Source organism: Ipomoea triloba, chromosome 11 (genome assembly GCF_003576645.1).
Source record: "Ipomoea triloba cultivar NCNSP0323 chromosome 11, ASM357664v1".
NCBI classification, from domain to species: Eukaryota; Viridiplantae; Streptophyta; class Magnoliopsida; order Solanales; family Convolvulaceae; genus Ipomoea; species Ipomoea triloba.
Window position 1 is genome coordinate 11,955,261 of NC_044926.1, and position 11,151 is coordinate 11,966,411.

At 38.3% G+C, this 11,151-nt stretch overlaps 1 protein-coding gene across 2 annotated transcripts; it reads right to left on the bottom strand.

Moving 5' to 3' along the window:
- Positions 1–34: 34 nt before the first annotated feature.
- On the bottom strand, positions 35–3,268 carry LOC115997322 (probable arabinosyltransferase ARAD1). 2 transcript variants are annotated; one of them, XM_031236863.1, is made up of 3 exons: positions 3,160–3,268; positions 992–2,393; positions 35–818 (listed from the first exon to the last, which is right to left on the bottom strand). In XM_031236863.1, the coding sequence occupies exons 2-3, from the start codon at positions 1,961–1,963 to the stop codon at positions 291–293; spliced, it is 1,500 nt and encodes a 499-aa protein (XP_031092723.1). In that variant the 5' UTR covers positions 1,964–2,393; positions 3,160–3,268; the 3' UTR covers positions 35–290. The 2 variants fall into 2 exon arrangements, with proteins under 2 accessions (XP_031092723.1, XP_031092724.1); XM_031236864.1 differs by lacking the exon at positions 3,160–3,268 and adding an exon at positions 2,934–3,030.
- Between the last annotated feature and the right edge of the window lie 7,883 nt (positions 3,269–11,151).

Here is an 11,151-nt window from a genome sequence, read left to right on the forward strand (position 1 = left end):
GTGATTGATTTGAGGTTACATTAAAAATTTTGCATTCAGCCATGTCTACTGAGACAATGAACTACACTTTGATTGTCCTATTGCTACTATGAATGTATATATGTTTCTGTCAAGACATGTTCTTCAACAAATTAACATCCACAACACAGAAACCTATGGTTGTGTATGAGAGAACTGTTCAAATCCACAACAAATTCATGATCTTAGTATGTTCTAACAAGTAAAGCCTAACCTAACCTGGATCTGATCATCATATCCCGGGATTAGCAGAAAACAATGGCGCGGGACAATCATTTTCGCCTGTTCTTTAAAAAGAGCTGTGATCTGAGGTATCTATACTCGCGGGGAGCTTGTGTCCTTATCGAAGACACCTTTCTCGCGACCACCTGCCAAATCATGTCGACGGCATCATTAGGCCGGGATGGATATTGGTACTCGAAGTGCTTGGTGAGCTCCTTTAGCCTTTCCCACATTTCGGTCCACTTCTCTTCGGTAATGCCTCGGAGGAGATTCAGGAGATGGCCTTTCCTGGTGCTATCGGAGGCTCTGACGAAAACACAGAAGTTAGTGTAGTCTAGGACATCCTCGTATGGGAGCTCGATAGCATCACTGATTATCACGGGGACGCAGTGGCTAGCAATGGCATCAAAGAGGCGATTCGAGGATGGGGTGTCCCCGGCTATGTTCAAACAGAACTTCGATGAGGCCATTCCCCGTGCTGCTGAGCTCACGCCATTTGCTCGTACGCTCCCAAAGGTGAAATGCACGCCCTTTTCGCCTTTGAGAAGGTTGTACAACTTCTCGCGAATAGCTCCTCCCTGGTAACAAGCAAATGGTACATAGAGTTGATTGAACACATTTCTCGGATATACATATAAACTCATTTTCTCGATCTAATAGGAACTTTAGTGTCATTTTTCACTAGATAGATGTGAAACAAATCAAGTGCCACAAAATATTGATGTATGGTAAAAGAAGATAAGAAACTTACAGCTTTCCTATGTATTGCACCTTGGAAATAGACCAATATAGGGCGTTCTGCAAACCCGGGGGAGCTAAGGGCATCGATCGTCTTTACCATATGCTTGTAAGGAGTGATCACATCCTTTGCAACGTTCGCTATTTGAACCGGATACCTTCCAAAATCCGAGAGCACAAACATAGCAGAGCGGAGCTTCTTCCTCGCAACCAACATACTATTCGGGTGGTGAGCGAGCACCATATGATCCCTCCCGCCAAACCTCTTCCACTCGTCTCTGCTTTGCAAAAACTGAACCACTTTATCCTGCAGCACCCTGTTGATGCTGAAGTTTTCCCTACGATGAACCCTCGAATGGCGGTTATAGCTCAGAGACGAGAAAAACGGGACGAACACCACGTTTGCTTCGCTCGAGTTCCACACCCTCACAGCGGTGCAAGGCCTAGCAATGCTCGGGACATTCGACGATAACAGATCAAGAGTCAGCCAATACTCCACACTATGCTGCAAATTTAAGCCACCAGGGTATCGTGGCACCTCGCTTGGCTTACTAACATCAGGCCAACACGAATTGTTCCCACTTCCATTCCACCCCAATAGCCCGAAATGAAACTCAGGAGGCAAGTCATACATATACACTCTGAGACGAGCATTATTCGCATCACACCTTTTATCATCGGGCCCCCTAATCCCCAAGCTGGTCATAGAACTCGAAGCTTCACTAACCACAACTAAGCTCTTAACTTCTTGCCTAGGCGTGGTTTCAGAAGGAAGCAGAAATGTTTCGACTTCTGCACTTATAGCGCTGGATTTCCAGTACCCCGACGTACTATTAACAACAACTATTTTGAGAATTGGTCTCGGAAGGAAAAAATCGGAACTAAAATGGAGGGACAATGTAGAGATGATCACTAGACACATTGATAAGACTATTAGACAATAAAGAAACCTCAAAGTTAACATTTTTTCAGAATTTGCAGACATTTCTAATACACCAAACAATATATTAATGCCTCTTAGTTCAAACTCTAGTTAAAAGAAGGGGAATATATGGATTTCTCCAAACTCTTTCCTAGTTATGATTCAATTCAATAAATGAATACAGATTGATTATAAAGATTTCGATTTCTTTCCCAGAAACTGTGAAAAGTTATACTTTTCTTGTTTATTTTCTATAAATAGTTTCAAGGACCAGATTTGAGGTAATTTTCCTTAACAGTAGCAGCAAAATTACCCTCTTCAATAAACCCCTCAACCATGCAGTTGAAACTACTTTCACCCAGAAGGATTTCGAATGAGTAAAATTGGTTAGATTGCTATTTTTACTGCAATTTCAACTCTCAATATCAGTAAACTTTATATCTTTACCAAAAAGCATGCTCTTGAACCCTAATAAAAATCCCCAGTAATCAGCCTGCAAAATGAAACAAGTATTAAGTTAGCAGTTTGATGATGATGATGATGATTACAAGACAACAAAACTACATTAAAATTACTATTAAATTTAAAAAAAATTAAAAATAATTAAAAGAAGTAAAGAAAAAAGATTTGGTATGAGCGATGAATAAACAAGATAGGTAAAATGGGATTCAAAGAGTAATAAAACAACAAGAACCAAAAAGCAAGACAGGTAAAATGAGACCTAGAAAGTAATAAAAGAACAAGAACAACAACCACAAACTCATAAATATAGAATCAAGAGTGTTAGCTTAGAAAACTAGAATTTTTCTGTGTCTCATGATTGCTGGGACTTTAAGGAAACTGATCTGAGTATTTAAAGAAGCCAAAACTTAAATTTCAAGTAACAAAAACTCTGACCAAAATCAACAAAAAATTAGTTCTAAATTCAAGGAAAAAGGGAAACAAAACAAAAAAAAAAAGCAAAAAAAAGAATTCAAAAAGAATCTTTTTCATGTGAGTTTTGAAGGTTTAGCCCTTATGTTAGCTGAGTTACCCTGATTTACATTCTTTTAAATGCTTTGTTAGGTCGGAACATGGGAGGCTTTGAGTTTGGGATTCAAAGAAAGAAAGAATTATGGTGTCCATGAAAGTTCCAAAACGTGTGAAGAAACAGAGCCAATTTCTTCTTTTCTTTGTTTTTTCTTTTGGGTCCCCTTTAAAGGGTAAAATACAAACACAAAAAATTAAGAGAAAAAAAAAAGAAAAAGAAAAGAAAATACCTGATAGCTGGATTTAATGCATTCTCATAAGGGCTCTAAAAATTTCCAGACTGAAAGATTTAAGTTTCAGACGTGTCGGGTTTTATACAGAAACGAATCGACGTAGGAATTCTCAAACCAACAGCCTGATTTCAGATACTACTGAGCTTTCTTGATTACAATTGACCTTTTTTTTTTTTGTTTATCAAAAATAATAATTTTTTTTATTAAATTACTACTTTTATTTTGACTGGTTGAATTGATGTGGCCTTAGCGAATAGCGATATTCATGTATCTTTTCTTTTTTATTTTGGTTTCGAAAAAAATATCATCTATTTTAAAAATCATATGACATTTAGTATGATATGTTTAGGGCAGGTAATGAACCTATCATGAACAAACAGAGGTTGAACCTATTCGTTTATTAAGATTTTTAGAGCGTTTATGCTCGTTTGTTAAGGTTTTTGGAAATCTTATTCGTGTTCATTTGTTAAATATTTATTAGTGTTTGTTAACGTCTGCAAACATGTTCACAAACACTAAAGAAACGAACGCATGTTAGTATGTACATGTTCATGGTCATAATTTATTCATGAACAAGAAATAGTATATGTCAAGAACAATAATCAAACAAATAATGGCTATAAAAAATTATGCTAAACTAAAATAGTATCTTAAAATTTTAAAAATAAAATAAAATAAATTGCATTTAAATGAGTTTGTTAACAAGTTTGTGAAAAATCTTAAATGAACATTAAACAAGTATGTTCTTGAACATTATTAAATGAACACTAAACGAAGTTTAATTAAAACAAGAATAATAATAAATACTTACTTGATTCCATGTAATCTCTAACTTGAATAATCACTGTTTTCCTGTGTATTTATAGATGTGATGAGAATCGTCTTTCAAGAGGAATGAGAAACCTCCTTTTAGGAATAGAAATCCCTTTAGGAATGTGGAACCTCCTTTTAGGAATAGAAATCCCTTTAGGAATGTGAAACTCCTTTTAGAAGAACCCATATCCTTTTTTCATTATACATTGTTTAACCCTCATATACTTAAATTTTAATAGAATGAGAGGGAAGGAATTTTACCCAGTAATTCCATCTTTATAAATCACTAATTATCAACGTGAGTCTCTTATGAAATTACAACATTTATTATATAAATCAATGTTAAGGAAATAATATTTTAACAAAAAAAAATTAATGGCATGACATTATCAAAGTAAGTAGCCAATCCAGCCATATAATCTTGTAATTAAAAAAAAAAAAAAACATTAGCACAACGGCAAAGTGAAGAAATGAATATGTAATTTTTTTTAAAAGAATAATAATAATAATACTAATAATAATATTACTATTAAAATAATGACACATCAGCACTAGAATACATGTGGACGCCAACGTAGATGTTTTTTACGGGTCACCTTACGGTAACTTGCTAAACGTGGTTAATTGCACTTTTTGTGTATATTTGAGGGGTTAATTGAAGCTTTCTGTAGTACAAGGGTCCAATTGCATTTCTGTAAATAGTTTACGAACTTATTTGATCCTTATCTCATATATAATAAAACTTGTAAGGAGACTAATCAAATAAAATATAAATTCTTATAAAAACAGATGTGCACCATGCAAAATTTGTCAAGCTAGTGAATCCAATGATATGTGAAAGTGCACTTAAGAACGTGTACAACATATGATATATAAAAGTACAATTAAAGAACAAATACACTTTGTAAGAGTTAATTTGCACATTTTTTAAATGTAGTTTTATATATCATCAAATACATTTTATATTTTTGGATGTACACTTTTTAAATGAAGGTATGTTCTCACTTAAAACAACGAGACCTCAAACTTTTAAAATTAGACATTATGCTGTAAGGAGCGCCATATTAAATTAAAACAATATGAAAAGCATAAAAAAGTAGTGATCTAGTAATACATTGGAGATTACCTGGGGAAGGCTAGATTTTAGTATCGTTGGTAACTTCAATTTATTTTAGATCGATTATGAATGGTTCAACGAGTTTTATTTATTTATTTTATTTTATTTATTTTATGTTGTAATTAATTAGGTGCAAAAAATAATGCCCTAACACCAGTGGCAGACTAATTAAGTAATAAGGAATTGAAAAATCAATCTGGGTCATCGGATGGGATTACCTTTCAAGGATGTTGAGCCGTTTATTTTCATGTCGTTGGCAAATAATAATAATAATAATAATAATAATAATAATAATAATAATAATTATTATTATTATTATTATTATTATTATTATTATTATTGATAAATATATTATTAATGGATGCAGTACGGATCAACCCAGAGGAAACCGAACCCAACCAGCTACGAGGCTCCGGAGCAGAGCCCGGCCGACCCGGACATGGCTGAGCTCGACCTCGGCCGAGTGTTGCATTCGGCCACCTAGGCCGAGCCCAATGCTCGGTCGGGTGCTTGGTCCAATGTAGTTGTAACCTCCGCTTCGGCCCCTTTCTCGTAGGGCGGTTAGGAGCTGATCAATATAAATCCTTGTTCAATACAAGAAGACGTCATTCAATTTTCTTGTAATAGCTTGACACGAATCTAATGCAATCTTGTCTTCGTGACCAATATATTTATTCTACATTCATTATTCTTGTCTTTGCTTCTTATTATTCTATATTTATTGGGTTATTTGAATCGGACCACCCGGATCAATATAATCCATCAATTATAAATAAATAAATAAATAAAGAATGACAGAAAAAAATAAAATAAAGAATTGAATATATTTGATTGGTATAGTCAACTGGGTTGATTCCGTAGGTTCAACTAACCACCAAACCAAACAAAACCGGAGGAGCAGAGGAAGTTTGAAATTATCAGTTAGCGCATGCAAATTAAATTCTACATGTCATGGGTTTTACATTCCGATGACATGATGTTATATGTGATAGAGTTAATTTTTTTTTTTTTTTTTGAATACTATGACCCTATTACATGTCGATATACTTTCTCATCCTACTGAGACTCGAACCCATGACCTCCCACTTGGGAGAATCACTTTATGCCGCTTGACCACAAGGCTTTTGGCATATGTGATAGAGTTAATTAATTAAAGGAATTTGAAATACTAAGCTACACAACGGAGTTTTATTTTTTCTTCATATTCTATGAATTAAAACTCCAGAAATTGTTTTTCCACCAACTAAATATGAGAATTCACAATTTCAATGAATTGTTAAGGGAAACAATTTCTATATATTCCTACAAACCAAATATATAGTAAAGGTATAAAGTATTTGAAAATGTACATGTTTAGTGAGGGTTTAAATTAGTAAAAATAGACATTATTTTGCAAAGAAATTTGACGGTAAATATGTTACCGGAATATAGTTCGTATTATTAGTTGAGTACAATGAGTAGTATAATAGTGTTGTGTGTAGTAGTTTGCGTGTAAGAAACAAAGTCCCCCCTCCTCCTACAACAAACTCTTCTTTTATATCTATTACAAACGACTCTCTGTGTAATGTACATTTAATCCTATCTGAACTAAGTGTTGGTAATAACAACAATGTATAACTCCTCTTCAAAGTGCCATCATTGTGTAACGGGTGACGGTTTGTCTGCCTTCGGTCAGTGCTTGTGGTTCGGGTCGGGTACTGCTTGCCCAATTACTCTGTCACCAGCCCCTTACTCCCCAATTTGCGAGCATAGCTGAGTCAACTAGGAAGTAGTAATAGTGCAAAGCGAGATGAATAAGAATTTTTTTTTTTTAAGGCCAACGTGGCGGCCGAGGTAGGGCGTTGGCAAAGAGTGGCCGAGGTCGGGCTTCGGCCAAAAGTGGCCGAGGTGGCCTCGACCCAGTTCCAATTTTTTTTCTTTCTTTTGGCATTTTGCGTGCGAGCCCACTTCGACCAGCCATAGGCTTGGTCAAAGTTTAGCTATCTTGTCAGGTAGCTAGCAAGATCGGATCTCGTGCCGACCTTAAGGGAATAGAGTATGGTGTTTTTGAAACCAAGCCTTCCGCTTGACCTAGAAAAACACCCTCCCGTCAGGTAGCTAGCGAGATCAGATCTCGTGCAGACCCTAAGGGAATAGAGTGTGGTGTTTTCATAACAAAGCCTTAAGCTTTACCTAGAAAACACCCTCTCATCAGGTAGCCAGTGAGATCCGATCTCGTGCTGACCCTAAGAGAATAGATTTTTTTGTTGTTTTTTTTTTTTACGAAATTAGTCACGGCGGACCATGACCAATAGGTACATTGATAATTGCTGATCAGGGTGGACGATGACCAGTGCTACATTGAAAATCGTGGACGCCACTTGAGGAGGTGGACGCATTTGAGGAGGCGGACGCCACTTGAGGAGGCGACACCACTTGAGCGGTCGGCACCTGAGGAGGCGGACGCCACTTGAGGAGGTGGACGCACTTGAGGAGGCGGACGCCGCTTGAGGAAGTGACGTCGCTTGAGGAGGGGACGCCACCACTTGAGGAAGCGGACACCCTGGATGAGGAGGTGGACGCCACTTGATGCGTAGGACGCTGCTTGAGGAGGCGGACGCCACTTGAAGAGGAAGCGGACGCCGCTTGAGGAGGCGGACACCCTGGATGAGGAGGCGGACGCCACTTGATGAGGAGGCGGACTCTTCTGTGCAATTTTTATTGTTCTAATCCCGTTGTTTTTATTGTTCCTCAATCTCATGAAAGGGAATAAACATATAAGGGTTTTGTGCAATCAACTGTGTTCTTTCTTTAGTAGTTGGAATTAGTTTCTTAAAATTAGAATCCCATTATCTGTTTTTTTTTTTTTTTTTGGTTTTTTACTTACTCTACATCTCTAAGAATTACATGCAATTTAAATCGCCCCAATGTAAAGGTAGGTGTACATTCGGTGTACATTTTTTCGATGTTTGGGTAAGTTGGAAGATGCTTATTAACACATGATAGAGGAAAACATATTAGGGGTGTGTGCAATGAAGTATGTTCCATATTAGGGTCGTCCGCCTCTTCAAGCGACGTCTCCTCATCAAGTGGCGCCTGCCTCCTCATCCAGGGCGTCCGCCTCCTCAAGCTGCGTCCGCCTCCTTTATTGTTCTAATCCCGTTGTTTTTATTGTTCATCAATCTCATGAAAGGGAATAAACGTATAAGGGTTTTGTGCAATCAACTGTGTTCCTTCTTTAGTAGTTGGAATTAGTTTCTTAAAATTAGAATCCCATAATCCTTTTTTTTTTTTTTTGGTTTTTTACTTACTCTACATCTCTAAGAATTACATGCAATTTAAATGGCCCCAATGCAAAGGTAGTTGTACATTCGGTGTACAACTTTTCGATTTTTGGGTAAGTTGGAAGATTCTTATTAACACGTGATAGAGAAAAACATATTAGGGGTGTGTGCAATGAAGTATGTTCCATATTAGGGCCGTCCGCCTCTTCAAGCGGCGCCTCCTCATCAAGTGGCGCTCAACTCCTCATCCAGGGCGTCCACTTCCTTAAGCGACATCCGCCTCCTCAAGTGGCGTCCGCCTCCTCAAGCGGCGTCGCCTCCTCAAGCTACGTTTGCCTCCTCAAGCGACGTTCGCCTCCTTAAGTGTGTCGCCTCTTCAAGCGGCGTCCGCCTCCTCAAGTGGCGTCCAAAATTTTCAATATTGGTCTTGGTCCGCCATGACTAATTCCGTAAAAAAAAAACTCTATTCCCTTAGGGCCCGCACAAGATCCGATCTCGCTAGCTACCTGACGGGAGGGTGTTTTCTGGGTAAAGCTTAAGGCTTTGTTATGAAAACACCACACTCTACACCCTTAGGACCGACACGAGATTCGATCTCGCTAGCTACCTGATGGGAGGGTGTCACCACACTCTATTCCCTTAGTGCCGGCACGAGATCCGATCTCGCTAGCTACCTGATGGGAGGGTGTTTTTCTAGGTCAAGCGGAAGACTTGGTTTTGAAAACACCACACTCTAGTCCCTTAGGGCCGGCACGGGATCCGATCTCGCTAGCTACCTGATGGGAGAGCAGGCCATGGACTGGGCTTACGGACGGTCGAAGTGAGCTCGCACACAAAATGCCAAAAAAAATGGAACTGGGTTGAGGTGTGGCCTCGACCACTTTTGGCCGAGGCACGGTCCCGGCCACTTTTGGCCGTGGCACGACCTCGGTCACTTTTGGCCGAGGCCCGACCTCGGCCACTTTTGATCGAGGCTCGACCTCGACCACTTTTTGCCTCGGCCATGTTTGGCTGAGGCTCGGCCTCAGCCACTTTTTGCCAAGGCCCTATCTCGGCCGCCACGTTGGCCTTTCAAAAAAGAATTCTTATTTATCTCGCTTTGCACTATTACTACTCCCTAGTTGACTCGGCTACGCTCGCAAACTGGGGAGTAGGGGGCTGATGACAGAGTAATTGCGCAAGCAGTACCTGACCCGAACCACAAGCACTGACCCGAAGGCATACAAACGGTCACCCGTTACACAAAGATGACACTTTGAAGAGGAGTTATACCTTGTTGTTATTACCAACACTTAGTTCAAATAGAATTAAATGTACGTTACACACAGAGTCGTTTGTAGTAGATATAAAAGAAGAGTCTGTTGTAGGAGGAGTGGGGGTATTTTGTTTCTTACACACAACATTACTGTACTGAACACACTATTGTACTACTCATTGTACTGAACTAATACGCAAAATATATTCCGGTAACATATTTACCGTCATATATATATATATATATATATATATATATATATATATATCACACACACACACACACACACACACACATTAGATATTAGATATTATATATTTAAAAAAAAAAAGAAAAAAAGAAAGAGGTTTGAATTGGCCGTTCTAACCGGAACAACCGGTTCATGAATCGGAACCGGAACCATAATATAAGATTCCGGTTTACAATTTTGTGGAACTATGAACCGCCGGTTCGAAATCGGAACCGAACTGTGGTCACAGCTAACACTCGAGCTTGTGTGTCGAGCTCTCAATGAAAGCACCAATGATGGATTTAATTAACACGGGTGATCCGAATTAACAAACCCAATGAATAAAGGATTAGACAAGTAAATGAATAATATTACGAAAAAACAAAGACTTTGTGTATCACGGAGATAATCTTGTATTAATGCATTGTAATGCTCTTACAATTGTTACATGTTGTCTTAACAAGACAAAGGACTAGGCTTTTATATTAGCCAGTCTCCAAACCGCCCCAGCGAAAAAAGGGGGTAGTTTTAACAAACTTGGACTGCGTCCGGCCGAGCACCCCCTCGGCACCCTAGTTGAGCACCCCTTGGCACCTAGCCGAGCACCACCCGGACTCGAACGAGCACCCGCCTGAGGTGCTGGGCAGCAGGCCAAGGCCGAGGCCCAAGCAGGGGCTCGGACTGGGCCACTCGGGTAGAGCACGGGGCTCTATCTCTGTATCTCAGGGCCCCGTGTCCAACCACGTCACTCTTGACCCGCACCTCCGGATCGGTTTGCTCCGGTCCAATTTCTAATATATCCATCAGTTTTACTAGTTTGAGCCAGTCAACTATGGACAATCTAGGTTGGTGGTAAGTTTCACATATAGTGCCGCACATTTGAAAAATGGTTACATGCTTTCCCGTAAATTAAAGAATGTATACACTTTTTTCTCAAAAATAAAATAAAATAATATAATACATAATGTATTATAATCATAATTAATTAATGAATATTATGTACTTTCAATATAATTAATGAACACATAAATTGTAATACGTTATAAACGAATATAACATCTGAAATAAGAAATTAAAGATTAGTAACTCTATAAAGAATGAGGCTTATTTTGATCAAAAGTTCTGATTGAGACTTACATTCATGACCAAAAGTTCTGATTGAGACTTATATTTAGTGTTTATAATTACCAAATGAAAATGAAGTCAATAAAAACTACTTATTTTGATTAAAAGAAAAATAATTTATTTTGGAGAAAAACGTCTTTCAAGATATTTAATTACTTATAAGACATTTTACTTTTTTTTTTTTTTT

Excerpts from the sequence above, each read along its gene's own strand:
- LOC115997322 (XM_031236863.1), bottom strand. The coding sequence starts at position 1,963 with ATGTCTGCAAATTCTGAAAAAATGTTAACTTTGAGGTTTCTTTATTGT. Across the intron at positions 819-991 it reads GTGCAATACATAGGAAAGCT|GGAGGAGCTATTCGCGAGAA; the intron begins GTAAGTTTCTTA and ends GCTTGTTACCAG.